Here is a 15,570-nt window from a genome sequence, read left to right on the forward strand (position 1 = left end):
CTGTCGTTTTTGGCCTGTGGCTGTGGTACACCATATTGCCTCTGCAGCAGCAATTCAAGCAGCAGTTGACACCACAGTCACACAAAAAACTGTTACAAATATGTTACTTCAAGGACAGCTCTGAGCCAGTCATCCTGTAGTGTGCATTCCACTGACCACACACTGCCACTGTTCACGACTTCAGTTGCGTCAAGTGACAGCTCATTCAAGGATGGATTGGAGGTCTGCTGTGTTTTATGATGAAATCTGGTTCTGCCTTAGTGTCAGTGATGGTTGTGTATTGGTTAGAAGGAGGCCAGGTGAGTGCCTGCAATCAACTTGGCTGTGACCTAGACACACTTGACCTATGCCTGGAGTTATGGTCTGGGGAGCAATTTTATATGACAGCAGGAGCACTATTGAAGTTGTCCCACACACCCTCATTGCAAATCTGAATGTCATTCTGGTGAACTGACCTGTTGTACTGCCATTCATGTACAACATTCCAGGGGGTCTTTTCCAACAGGATAACATTCACACATATACTGCTGTTACAATCCAACATTCTCTACAGAGTGTTGCCTTGCCCTGCTCAATCACTAGATCTGTCCACAATTGAGCATGTATGGGACATGTTGCAGTGTTTTTTTCTCCATCAGTGTATACACAGGAAGAGTAATGAAACTTTAAGAGTTCAGTGAATTAGTGGAAACAGATTACAAAAAAGTATTCTCACCACAGCAAAAGTTTCCTTTGTTTGTTACCCTTAGTAGAAAGAATTCTTTCCATACTTGATGGCCTAAAATCACACTTTTTATCTTGTGACAAATGCACAAAATTATCTGATTTTTTTAATTTAGGAAATGAAATATTTTTGAAAATTTTATGGTACTGAAATGGGACTGGAATCTTGTGCTTACAAATTCATTTGTTGCAACCCTCCACTGGGATACATTTCAACAAACAGTGGCACTGTGGCTGAGGCATACAGTTGCCTTCCTGGTATGTGTACATGCCGTCCCACAATGTTGACACAGTGTGACAGGGCTGAGGATTGGTATGGTACCACTGCTTCTGTCAGTGACAGCCTTTGAGCTTGGCAGCTGAGGCAGTGCTGCAGCGGCCATAGCTCACTGTAGGAATGCTGCGGCTGGCATGCTACGTCCCAGGGCTACGCGGGACCCACAGCAGCAATGGCTCTGTGTCTTGTGTCTAGGAGCAGGCTGTCCCGATGCAAAGTCGAACTGCACACATCATACATCATTCTGGATGGCATCCCAATTGTCACAGTTCCAAAGTGGTAGTGATGAAATACTATCACAAGATATTTCAGTACAAAAGTGGCTGGGTGTTTATATGTTCACAGGATGCACTTACTTGGGCTTTTCTATACCTTGCAGCACATATACTAAACTCTTCAATGCCTGCTGGAGTGGAAGGTCTTCTGTCTTCTTCTGCTTAGGTGCTGCTACATCAATTGTCTTGACTCCTCGCCTGGCTGCCTCACCTCAGAACATGTGATGACTGTATTGTGTTCTCTGTCATATTCCAATTTCCGTACATGTAAACAAGGACTATGCTTAGCAGAGTAAGTGCTGCTGTGGCAGTTGGTATAACAATGGTCAACATTGTTTCCCTCCAGTACTAACACTACCTGTACCGACTCCATGGAGATCCGCCCTCCCCCTACTCGCTACCAGGTTTGTCTATGGACTGACCTAGCTCAGATCCCAAAGTCTGGTTTAACATAGTCAGATTCACAGCTGGTAGCACTTCCATGTATTTCTTTGTACAGTACAATCGAGGCTGTGAAATGCTTAGGTGGGTTACCCTCAAAATTGATAGGTAAGTAGGTCCCAATATTTACCATCATGTCCCATTTATTAGTAATCCACTCCCATCTAACTCTAAGCTTTTTGCTGATGTAAGCTTCCCCTGATCGAAACAACTGGCTGCTATTACTAATTCACTGACAACTGAGTACAACCAATGTGCCTCAACCTGATGGTAGACAACTCAGGCCTAATCACTTCATTGTTGCATTTATTCTCCACTTTCAGACACAGTGATAACATCTGTGCATGGGAATTCTGATGCTCTCTCACGACTACGTTTGGACAAATCGTAATCCCACTTCTGCGACTCTGCTTCTTCCATTTTCATACACCGAGCGAGGTGGCGCAGTGGTTAGCACACTGGACTTGCTTTCAGGAGGATGACAGTTAAAACCCACATCCAGCCATCCTCATTTGGGTTTTCCGTGATTTCCCTAAATTGCTTCAGGCAAATGCCAGGATGGTTCCTTTGAAAGGGTATGGCTGGTTTCCCTCCCCATCCTTCCCTAATCCAAGCTTGTGCTCCGTCTCTAATGACCTCGTTGTTAACGGGACATTAAACAGTGATCTCCTCCTCCTCCATTTTCACATGTTTACTCTTGTCTTTCACAATCAATAACAACTGTTGTACCTTTACCCTGACAAACTTCTTCACCTTCCTCCACTTAACAGGATGTGTATGGGCTACATAACATTGGTACCATGCCTGCTTCCCTGCTTTTGGAAAGGAAACTGAAATGTGCACCTTTGCTCCATTGTTCCTTGCTTCTACCATGACTTACTTCTGCCATGACAAGGTTAAAATAAAAGGATAAATTTCTATGATGAGGTTTAAAGTCCAACCGTAGCTCTGGTGTTAGCCCTTTCTGCACTTTCTGTAGCCCCTCCAAGTACTGTTCTGGTGACAATTTCATTACCAGCTGGCCTCACACAGCTTGCTGCATAGATTCCTCTAACTCTGCTACCAGTCTTTGTGCTTACCTCGTGCTGTTCTCCATGGATTGTAACCATTTTGTTACAACTAGTTTCTTGTCCAATATTTCCACTTCCGTTTGCAATATCATAATGTTATGATTCACTGATTCTTCTGCAGTTTTGGTGTAGCTCATCACTTCACCAGTCAACTGGTGTGGTAACTGAGTATTGTTCAACATATCTTTTCCAAACTCATAATATGTGTGATGTGCCACTCACTTGCCACCTTGTTTTCTTTCACCTATTGTTTTATTACTTCTACTGTGTCATTCACTCTCTTAATGTCCTCCTCATCAGTTGTGCCAAACATAGTTTCCATATTCATCATTTGAATTTGCAGCTCCTTGTGTTTACCATGTTTGCAGTTAAAATTTTAGAGTGTGAGGTCTGCCAGTTATGCAAAACCCCATTTTTTCCCCAAGTACCCAACATGTTTCAGCACCACTGTGCCATCACCAGTGGGTTTCCGTTTTATTTAATTTGTAATGTGAACATTTTTACTAAATGATTACAAAATTATGTGGATATTTAGTTCAAACAATAGTCCATTTCTTTTTGTTAATATCTTTACACTTGGTGTGTATGACTTTTCAGGACCACTTTTGTATTATTTATTACAGGTAGCTTGCCATCTGCAACGAAACGATGTTGAAGAGAAATTTTGTTGGGAGTTATACTATCATCTAAACGTAATTTAGTTTGTCATGATATTTTGCACCTATATTCGTTTTTAGTTACATTTTCATGTGGCAAGCCCTTTTATTCTTAGCATCATGGAGAGGTGTTGTGATGCACACGTAAATATAACACATGTTACGTAAGTAAAAATGTAAGTAAAAACAAATAGAGGCATGAAATATCATGACAAACTAAATTACATTTAGATGGTAGGTTAACCTCCAACAAAATTTATCATCAACGTCATCTCATTGCAGATGACAAGCTGCCTGTGATAAATAATACAAAAGTGGTCCTGATAAGTCATGCTCACCAAGTGTAAAGGTATTAACTAAAAGAAACAAACTATTGTTTGAACTAAATATCCACATAATTTTGTAATTATTTAGTAGAAATGTTCACATTACAGATGAAATAAAACAGAAACCCACTGATGATGGCACAGTGGTGCTGAAACATGTTTGGGTACTTGGGAAAAAATGGTGTTTTGCATAACTGGCAGACCTCACACCCTAAAATATTTTCCATAAGTCAGTCTCCTGAATCGACCCAACCTCTTCTCCTCATATGTTGTATATACCCCAGAACCTGTGTCCTCTGATTCCTCACCTTCTCATAAGTCCCATGTGTTCTCTTCCATACCTCAGCAACTGCTTTAGGCATTCCGTGATTCTCTGCCCCCTGTTGAAAATTGTCAAAGGCCTCTTCTAGCTGCCTCACCTCATTCTGTGAATCCATGCATTAAGTACCACCTATACCACCCAGCGATGACTGGTGATCATCCCACCTTCTTGCTCTGTGAACAGCAATCATCCTCCTAGGTGCTAGTTCTGCAATGCTTCCACCCTGATGACCAGTTGTCTGGTTGTGACCCACATCATCTTGCCTCAAGGTGTATCTCACCTGATGACAGGGATACCTATTACCATTTGCTCATTTTTCTTATACTAAACATTATGTTACACCTATATCTAACATACAAAAAACATTCACTTATTCTTATCTCCTAGGTCTTAACCCATATGGACTTCCTATCACTGCTTTGCCTAAAACCTCTTGTTTCCTTGTCTGCAACTTATTTTCCAGTTTCCCTTTCCAGCCTGCCCCTCCAGTTCCTGGTGTAACCTCCAGACTCCCTTGAAAAGGTATCAAACATTCCACGTGCACAATTGTTGTTGTCATTGGCAACTGAATCTTGATTTTCAGTGGTGACATAGTTTCCAAAACTTGATATTGCTCTCGATACTTCACCAAAAATTGCTCCATCTTCCCCTTCAGAGTTTATGAAGTTGATAGCATCACCCATTAGTCAATTCTGTATTGTGACATCCTTGCTGTACAGCTCATGGCTTCCTCTTGCTTTTCCAGTGCCCATTTATTCACCCTGTGCACTCTGTTCCAAATTTCTCTCATCACCCTTGCAAACTCCTTAATCAATTCCCTTGTCTTTCTGCTTGGTTTCCAACAAGTCAAATTGTGATTGCCTTCTATGACCACATACCAGCTCATATGGTGGCAATTCTGTGTTTGAGTTATTTGCAGAGTCCACATACCTTAAACAGACAACCCAGTTGGTATGGTGTGCATCCACATAGTGTCATAGCATTTTCCCTGTTGTTTTGGTCCTCCTATTAGCTTGAGGATATAAAGAACTGATCTTCAATTTTTTTACATAAAACATCTTACACAGTTCCTTGAATCAATCTGACATAAAGTTGGTTCCCTGATCTGTTGTTATAGTTTCAGGTAACCCACACTTCAGTATCCAATTGATCACTAGCCTTTGTGTTACTGTTGCTGCCTGTTGGTTTGGCACTGTGACCATTTCCACAGATCTATAATTGTGAGTAGATATTTATTTCCTACAGGTGTCATGTTGTAAAGGTGTTTTCTTGAAATGACTTAAAACATTAGTCTTGAGAAATTCAAACAGTGCTAATGCTTCAGGTAATCTCTGCAATGGTACTCTCCTTAGACAAAAATCCACTCACTGTGCACACTGAATGCAATTCCTCACATACTGGTTCATGTTCATCTTCTTATCCTTCCACTAATACCTCCCTGCTACTCTCATGTTGGTTTACCTTCATCCGTCATGACCTGCCAATAAATGATCATGAGTTTCTTGTAGCATTCTATTCCTCAGCTTTGCTGGTACTACTACTCATGGTTTCAACTTGGTTTCTCTGCACAGCAACCCATCCTGCATACAAAACTGTTATTGTATACTGTGCTTTCTACAGTGGTCATCTATCTTCTGTGCTGTCTGCCATTCCTCAAGCTCATTACTGCTTATTTCCAATACAGCTATTTTCCTGCTTAAGCCATCCACCTCATGTTTCTTTCCAGGCTTATGAATGACCTCAAAATCAAACTCACCTAGTCTTACCACCCATCATGTCAATCTACTAAATGGGTCCTTCAATCCCAGCAGCCATTTCAATGCTGCATGATATGTTATCACCTGAAACTTCTTCCCATTGGGATAACACCCGAAGTAGGTGATTTTGTATATAAGGCTCTTCTTCCCTTTTCCCATCATGGAGTAATTCCTCTCTGCTTAGTTCAGTTGACTTGATGCATAGGCTACCAGGTGCTCTACACCCTCTATTTCTTGAAGAAACACACAACCAAGTGCATGATTGGATGCATCACATGACAGAATTGATTCATTAATGAAATCTGGGAAAACTAAGATTGGACTTGATGTTAAAGCTTCTTTCAGTCTCTCAAAAGCATGCTGACAATCCTCTAACCAAGCAGATTTTGAACCTCTCTTCAGTAATTACATCACTGGTCTGGCAGCATCCATCAATCACTTTACAAATCTCTGGTAATCGTTTGCAACCCCAACAAATGACTGTAGTTTCTTCACTGACTGAGGCACAGAAAATTCCTCTATAGCTTTAAACTATCTTGGCTCTGTCTTAAACCCATCCTTACTTATTATATGACCAACTTATGCCTCCTCTTTCAACATAAAATTGCAATTTTCTGTACTCAGTGTTAAATTTGCTGCCCTCAGTCCAGGAATACCCCTCCTAAGTATTGTATGTGCTGTTTCACAACACTGACGTAGACAATTATGCCGTCAAGATACACCAAGCACTGATTTGGTTTCAGTCTTCTGAAAACTCTGTCTAATAAACTCTGAAATGTTGCAGGTGCATTCTTTAATCCAGAATGCATCCTTCTCAACTGATAATTACGCCATGGTCAGTCTTCTGGAGCAGCTTCCAGTTGATATTATCCAGACCTTAAGCCCATCATTGAAAAATACTTGCACTGGCCAAAACAGTCTATGGTTTCAGTAATGTTTGGCAAAGGGTAGACATCTGTTGTAGTTTTAGCATTCAGATGTTGATACTCACAACAAAACCTATACTTCCATGTTCAATTCACAGGTTTTTTTTTTTTTTTTTTATGATGACAATTTCTGCCTCTCATGGGCTCTTACTCCCCTCAGTAATTCCATCCTTCTACTGCTGATGAATAAATTCTTCGAGACTCAGTTGCAAGCACCTCAAAACTCTGTATGATTTGTGGTAAACTAGCAATTCATTTCCTGTTGGTATACAGTGCTGCATAATATGTGTAGCTGCCAATCGCCCTTTTGGAAAAAAGCAAATCCTGAAACTCCGAAAGTAGCTCCTCTATTCATTCCCTATTACTTTCCTTTAAGTGCTTTACTTCTCTCCATAATGCATTCAGTAGCCTTGGCAATTGTACATGGCTGACACTACTCGTGTGCCATTCTTCCTCCTCTACATTAGCAATGAACAACCCCATTTTTAACCATAAATTCTTGGGTCAAAAATTATCCACAAATACAGGTACCATTTACTTCTCATATGCATACAACACTTCTCTTTACAAAGCAACTTGCCTGATCCAATACTTCATCTACTTTGAACAGTTCCACCATACAGAAAATTCCTACTTGTAAGTTACACTCAGCATTAACCCAAAGCAATTTCCTGGTTCCCTTAGGTAGACAATCACATGTATTGAGTCTTAGTGTGATTGTTCATGGTTTCAAATGGTGTGTCATTAATGATACTCACCTTGCAACATCGCTACGCTCCATCATGTGTGGCCAAAGATCAATATTGGCACAATGCTGATACAAGAAATCGAACCCCAGAATCATGTCATAGCCCTCACTCCCATATGGCACACTCTCTACACATTGCTTGAACTGAACCATACCTAGATAAAAATCTATGGCCACCCATCCTAATGGCATGATGTCTTTATCCCCCACTCCATGTAATTGATTCTGTGGTGGGTTCCATTGCTAATGATCCACCAGATCACTGCTGCCAACTGACACATACACCCCTATGTCCAATGATATCCTGCAATTCCTATTTTCTATTATTCATTTGGCCACACTCCCTACTTCTTCATATGAATGTGTAGCATCTTTCTGGGAATGACTATAGATGGTCCTCAGGTTACCTTTGGCATTTAACTTCTGGTTATTTCCCAGTCACCTACCTCTGAAACTACTGTGGTCTCAGCTTCTATTCCCATTGTCCTGAGGTTGGCAACATTGCTTACTCACATGCCCTGTTTGCCTACACCTATAATAATTTATGTTGGTTGAGAACACTGCTCATATAACCTGCACTCCATTTGAAATGTCAAATTCTTCAGATGCTGTTACCAATCTGACAGCTGTGCACAGATCAACTGGACCCTCTGTCTATACTTATCTCAACATCTCTGAAGGTAATCCCCATGAAACTGCATCAAGTGCTGTTTGCTCAGCCTCTCATAAAATTACCTCATTTACCACAGTACTCTGTCCCAACTTGTAAGTACAACCATTGACCTTTCTTATCCTGTCTGCAAAGTCTTCCACAACTCTGCATGCTTCTTTGTTACCATGCCCAACTGTTCTCTAAAATGTCCGGCACTGTTCTGCTCCTTGTACCTCTGGACTAACCTGTTCTTCAATTCCACAAATGTTGTAGCTCCCTTGAGAGCCTCAATATATCCCACACAGTTTTTGATTCTCCTGCTAATCTCAATTTCGCTACTCTTTAGTTCCATATCAAACCATCCTTACATCTCCATCAAATTCTTAAGATCTTCCACAAATGCTTGCACATCTTCTGTTGATTTCCCAGAGAAAGGGGCAACTAAACTTTCAGCTGACAAATCTATACCTCATTGTGTTGACTGTGACTTAACTAGATCATGTAAATCCATAATAATTACTGTCAAATGTGCCAACCTTTCCAATAATATGAAAACTGCCTCCAGTTCTGACTCTGCAGAAGCTTTGTCCTTTCCAACACTCATCCTTCCCAACACTCATTTTGAAACACCAATACTCACAAGACAGACAAAATTAAATTTTTTAACCTAGTTCTTATGTGTAGTCATTAACCATTTTGACCCTTGATACTGCCTAGCCATATAGTCACAGTGTCCATATGTGAAACATAACACTGGTACTGATTCTGTACACAGTGCTCTCATTCCAAGTTACAGCATGAACATCTAACAGGTACTAGTCAGTGGTGACTCACATACCTCTGAAGTGCAACAAATCCACTGACATTTTACTTGTAACAAATGAAATTAAATGATTGTATGCCACTGATGGCTGAGAGTCTTCATCTAGAGAGTTCAGCCACAGAGTTTCAAGTCTTTTCAACTGACACCACATTGGGCAACTTGCATGTTGTTGATGATGAAATGTTGATGAGGACAATACAGCACCCAGTGCCTGAGCAGAGAAAATATGCAGCCTAGCCAGGAATCAGACCCATGCCCTCTGCATGGCATTCAGATGTGCTAACCAGTAAGCTAAGGGGGTGGACTTTACTTGTAACAAAATTCACCTTACAAGAAACATGGCAGTCAGGCTTGTTATCCATGGCTTAACATTCAATGACAATTAAATTTTCTAGACTCACTATACCATAAGCTGTAGGTACAGACATTGCAATAGAAATGCAATGTAAATGACCTGTCACCAGTAAAATGGACACCAGTGTCAGTACATCTGTTTTGTGCTTTCAAAATCCTTTATTGGCAACCCTCAACCAGGAAACATTTCAGACAGTGGCAGTGGGGCTAAGGCATCCAGTTGCCTCCCTCATGTGTGTGCATAATGTCCTGCAATGTTGACAGAATGTGGCATGGCAGTGCTGTGGCATAACACCACTGCATCCATCAGCTATATCCTCTAGACTTGACAGCTGAGGCAGTGGTGGCTGAGGCACAGCTGATGTCTCCAGTGCCGCAGTGGCCATGGCCCACTATAGGAGTACTGTAGCTGGCGCGCTATGTCCCAGGGCTCAGAAGGCCCTGCAGCAGCAGCAGCAGCAGCAGCTCTGTGTCTGGTGTCTCAGGGCAGGCTGACCTGACACTAGGTCGAACTGCACACACCATACACCATTTCAGATGGTACCCAAATGTCACAGCTGCACAGTGATAGTAATGTGATAACAACACAGGAATATTTCAGTATAAAGATGGCTAGGTATTTGTATGCTCACAGGTTGTGCTTCCTTGGGATTAGCTATGCCTTACGACATGTATACTACACACTTGGGCAGTTGCTGGTGTGGAATGGCTTCTGTCTTCTTCTGAATAGGTGCTGCTGTGTCAATTATTTCCACACCTCACCTTGCTGGCTCACATTGGAACACACAATGGCTGTGTTATGTTTTGTATGGCGTAACATAAATCCTGACCTGCGGCTGGCTCAGTTGCAATCTCCTTCCTACTCTGCAAGTTTCCGACTGAGTATGGATGGTGCAGTACCATATGGTACTCTACAATTATTTAATAATATAGTCCTGAAACTGAAAGGTAATGCTATTGCAGCAACATTATCATTTCAGACATATTCTGAATGAATTTGTCAACTTCAGGAAAGAAAAACCCACAACTTTATATGATCTCCTGACAAAGAATTGCTATGCACTCTTAAAGAAAATAATGACGTTGAGGAACCAAAATTCTTCTAGAGTATGGACATTTTTTTATAATTCTAGCATCCAGTATTTGGAATTGAGGAGAACCAGTTTTGATAAAGTTTATAAGTTTCAGTGGACAAATTTACAAACTGAAATTGCTTGGTCTGATTTAGAAGAGAGTGCACAAGTTGTTAATGATATTATAAAATATTCCATAAATACTGATGACCTATTAGAAGAACATACAGGTTGATTGTAATTAAAGTTAAAATTTCAAACCACTGTAGAAATAACACCATTGGTCAGCATGATGTCGAAATTCAACAGAATATTATCGCAGAAGGGGGAAAATGTATGGCAGAAGAAAAAAAAAATGTTGCAAAATGTAGCAATAGATGGCACTGTAAGCATTATAATTTAATAGTGGTCAACTACAAATGACAAATTAATCATACAACAATGCCTAAGGTGTATGTTTGTCATCAAACAAACTGTACTACTCAGTATGCATGGGTGTACCGGTGTGATAGTGTTGGTTACGTAAGCCCATCCACCACGGCAAGGTCATATCACATTGGATAGGAAAAACTGATTTTTAATTGTCCTGAGGCCAAAAACTGCATAAAAAGCATCAATGAAAATGAAGTCCATGTGACGGGCACAAAAAATGTTCAATACGCTGTCACCGTTTTCTGCAACAAGTTGAAATTGAGGAACAGCATGTTCCACAACTGATCGAAGTGTTTCCGGGGTCACATTCAGAATGTATTGTGCAATGCATGCCTTGAATGCAGCTAAGTTTGTAATTGGAATGCTGAACACAACATCTTTCAGATAAGCCCACAGCCAGAAGTCACATGGATTAAGATCAAGTGATCGGGAGGGCCAGGCTGTAAGGAAATGGCAGCTGATAATTGTAGCATTTCTGAAATGGAGCATCAGCAGCTGCTTAACTGGATTTGCAATGTGCAGAGGTGCGTCATATTGCATAAAAATGATCCCATCCACACATCCATGCTGTTGGAGAGCTGGAATAGCATGGTAACACAAAAGACACTCATAGCGCTTACCAGTGATAGTACAGGTAACAGGACTGGAAGCACCTGTCTCTTCGAGAAAAAAAATGGCCCTATGATAGATGATGCTCTAAACCCACACCACACAGTGACCTTTCGGGATGAAGTGATACTGGTTGATTTGCATGTGCATTTTCTCTTGCCCATATTTGACAATTCTGTGTATTGACATATCCTGTCATATGGAAGTGAGCTTCGTCTGTCCACAAAATCTTCCACGGCCAAACATTGTCCACTTCCATGCAAGCAAGAAATTCTAAAGCAAAGGTCTCTCTTACTGGCAGGTCAACATGAAGCAACTTGTTCACATGGAAAACTTTTGAATGGATGGCAAAGAAGGATGTTTTGTAGGATTTATGCACCATGTTCACGGTTATGCCCAATGTCCAGGCAATTCCATGTGCATGACACATTTGCAGACCACCACTCATCTCCTCCTGCACTGCTGTGGCCACTGCTTCCACTGATGTTGAATCAATTCATTTCCTACCTCTACCAGGTTGCACACCAAAAGAACCCATCTTTTCGAATTTCTGAATCATTTTCTCCAGACCCTTGGCTCTGATCAGACCAATGCCTTTTTCCAAACCCTTCAGTGTCTGGAACTTCTGCAGAGCAAAGTGTGTACAGTCATCATTCTTGTAATACAGCTTTACAAGCAGAGCGTGATCCTTCATTGAGACAGTCATGGTGAATGTCGCAGACACGAAAGGAGGAAAAGCTGTGTACCCGGTGTGTTTATACCAACTTCAGTGGGTCATGCACATGACAGGTGTTTTCATTTACATATTCTGACACTTACAGTGCCATCTATTAGTCAATTTTCACACTTTTTTTTCTTGTGCCCTACGTTTTCCCCATTCTCTGATAATATTCCATTGCAATTTGACATCATTCTGACCAGTGGTGGTATTTCTACAGCATTTTGAAAGTTTAACTTTAATTATAATCACCCTGTACATTGTTGAATCAAGTAATTCAAAACCAAAGGATGTGTTGTGATTCATGTTCTGAAAAAGCTCCAGAGACTGTTGAAGAGAAGTGGAAAGCAATTTAAGGCATTTCAAAAGACTGATATTTCATGCTGCCATATTTCTGAAATGGTTGAGTTTATGATGTCTTTGGGACATATGCTCCAGTTGTGAATGTTTATTCAGTTCTGGGGAACATATGGGCTGCAAAAGTGCATGGACATCCAGTAACACAAGTTAAACATCTGCTAAATGTTGAAATCAATTCAGAACTATCTTGCTCTGAATTTGTTGATTTAATTATTACAAAACCACATCTAAAAAGGTCATGTCTTGCAAAAAATACAATTGAATATATAAAGATCAATGTTTCAGATTTTTAAGTAATTTAAAAAACATGTCCTGGATTGGATGCTAAACAGTATTGAAACATGTCTTGTGTTGGACTCATGAAAAAAATGGTGAGCGTACAAATACATGTACTACATAGTGAACATTTTTGTTGCAGTGCCACACCTTTATGTAAATTCTTATGCCATATATTTAATACTTTGTTCCTGTGATGCCATTATTAAGCAATGAAAAGACAGTATCATATTTTTCTTTTCCAATAAATTATTAACTCAGTGTACATCATGATAGTAACAGTAATAATTGTGACAGCTGTACTTGTCTTTTCTAACATTCCCTAACTCATTCAATCAATCTCTCTCTGAGCCATTAGAAAAAGTAGCCATAACAAATTAATTTTCTCAATGTAAAAAATATTAATTAATGATTAACAAAATTTTCTAGTCAATACTTTTTACCAGTAGGGTTGAGAAGAGTGGATTAGGTGCAGTATATTACTGAATCACACAACTGCCTTGAAACAAGTAAACAAAGAAACTGCTACCAACTTTATACATATTTGCATCACAAAAACTTGGTGTTATTCACATCATTTACCTGTCATAAATTTTAATACATCTAATGCAGAAAGTAAGTAAGTACAGGGCTATTACAAATGATTGAAGCGATTTCATAAATTCACTGTAGCTCCATTCACTGACATATGGTCACGACACACTACAGATACCTAGAAAAACTCATAAAGTTTTGTTCAGCTGAAGCTGCACTTCAGGTTTCTGCCGCCAGAGTGCTCGAGAGCGCAGTGAGACAAAATGGCGACAGGAGCCGAGAAAGCATATGCCGTGCTTGAAATGCACTCACATCAGTCAGTCATAACAGTGCAACAACACTTCAGGACGAAGTTCAACAAATATCCACCAACTGCTAACTCCATTCGGCGATGGTATGCGCAGTTTAAAGCTTCTGGATGCCTCTGTAAGGGGAAATCAACGGGTCAGCCTGCAGTGAGCGAAGAAACGGTTGAACGCGTGCGGGCAAGTTTCACACGTAGCCCGCGGAAGTCGACGAATAATGCAAGCAGGGAGCTAAACGTACCACAGCCGATGGTTTGGAAAATCTTACGGAAAAGGCTAAAGCAGAAGCCTTAGCGTTTACAATTGCTACAAGCCCTGACACCCGGTGACAAAGTCAAACACTTTGAATTTTCAGCGCGGTTGCAACAGCTCATGGAAGAGGATGCATTCAGTGCGAAGCTTGTTTTCAGTGATGAAGCAACAATTTTTCTTAATGGTGAAGAGAACAGACACAATGTGCGAATCTGGGCGGTAGAGAATCCTCATGCATTCGTGCAGCAAATTTGCAATTCACCAAAAGTTAACATGTTTTGTGCAATCTCACGGTTCAAAGTTTACGGCCCCTTTTTCTTCTGCGAAAAAAACGTTACAGGACACGTGTATCTGGACATGCTGGAAAATTGGCTCATGCCACAACTGGAGACCGACAGCGCCGACTTCATCTTCCAACAGGATGCTGCTCCACCGCACTTCCATCATGATGTTCGGCATTTCTTAAACAGGAGATTGGGAAACCGATGGATCGGTCGTGGTGGAGATCATGATCAGCAATTCATGTCATGGCCTCCACGCTCTCCCGACTTAACCCCATGCAATTTATTTCTGTGGGGTTATGTGAAAGATTCAGTGTTTAAACCTCCTCTACCAAGAAATGTGCCAGAACTGCGAGCTCGCATCAACAATGCTTTCGAACTCATTGATGGAGACATGCTGCGCCAAGTGTGGGAGGAACTTTATTATCGGCTTGATGTCTGCCGAATCACTAAAGGGGCACATATCGAACATTTGTTAATGCCTAAAAAAACTTTTTGAGTTTTTGTATGTGTGTGCAAAGCATTGTGAAAATATCTCAAATAATAAAGTTATTGTAGAGCTGTGAAATCGCTTCAATCATTTGTAATAACCCTGTATTTAAACATACTAACACAATGAGAAGTGTCAGATGAGATGATGTTCTATTTATTTAATTTGAACCACAAATTTTTGGAATGGTAACAGAAAGAGCAGCACTGACAGACACAGATATACATGTTTAATTTTGAGCTTTTGGAGATTCCAAAATAGTTTCTGTATTACGAAAACAAGTCAGGTACAAAATAGAAAATGTCAGAGCTATTAATGGCATGTTACAATCTAATGATTACTATCTCTGTTACAGACGTGTAGCACTAGAAGCTGCACATATTCATTAAGATAGAGTGACAACAATAACTAAATTTTACTACTACTGACTGTTTCATTGTACAAAACAGACTTAATCCATTCTGAAAAACAAGGTACTTCTGTGTAGACTCCAGGAAGGTGCCTTCTAGCACAACCCACACCCCAACTAACAACTCCACACAGATAATACCGACTGTCAGAATGCAAGCAGGCCATAGGTCCACCTGAATCACCCTGGAAAAGAAAAGTAAAATTAATACAGTATAAAAGAAAAAATATTAAATATTATATTATGATATGAGCTTTATAAAAAATATAAATTTTTGTAATTGATTTCAAGTAGGTGTGTCATACCAGAGAAGAATTCAGGAAATTCAATGAAGACACGTAGTTTCAAATGACATGTATGAATGAAAGGTACTAGTATATGAAATTTGAATCTACATTGGACCAGCTGCTCTCCAAACTTGCCACAAAATTTTTCTACTGAATGAAAATTTTGTCATCTTCTCATTAGATCATTTGAAAAT

The 15,570-nt window shown here is 40.3% G+C and overlaps 1 protein-coding gene across 1 annotated transcript in view; it reads right to left on the bottom strand.

Moving 5' to 3' along the window:
• Positions 1-15,088: 15,088 nt before the first annotated feature.
• LOC126249356 (trypsin-1-like) overlaps positions 15,089-15,570 on the bottom strand; it is a 145,858-nt gene continuing 145,376 nt past the window's right edge. Inside the window, exon 6 of the mRNA XM_049951008.1 lies at positions 15,089-15,274. Coding sequence (XP_049806965.1) covers positions 15,089-15,274 — 186 coding nt within the window. The remainder of the gene's footprint in view (positions 15,275-15,570) is intronic.

Source organism: Schistocerca nitens, chromosome 3 (assembly GCF_023898315.1).
Source record: "Schistocerca nitens isolate TAMUIC-IGC-003100 chromosome 3, iqSchNite1.1, whole genome shotgun sequence".
NCBI classification, from domain to species: Eukaryota; Metazoa; Arthropoda; class Insecta; order Orthoptera; family Acrididae; genus Schistocerca; species Schistocerca nitens.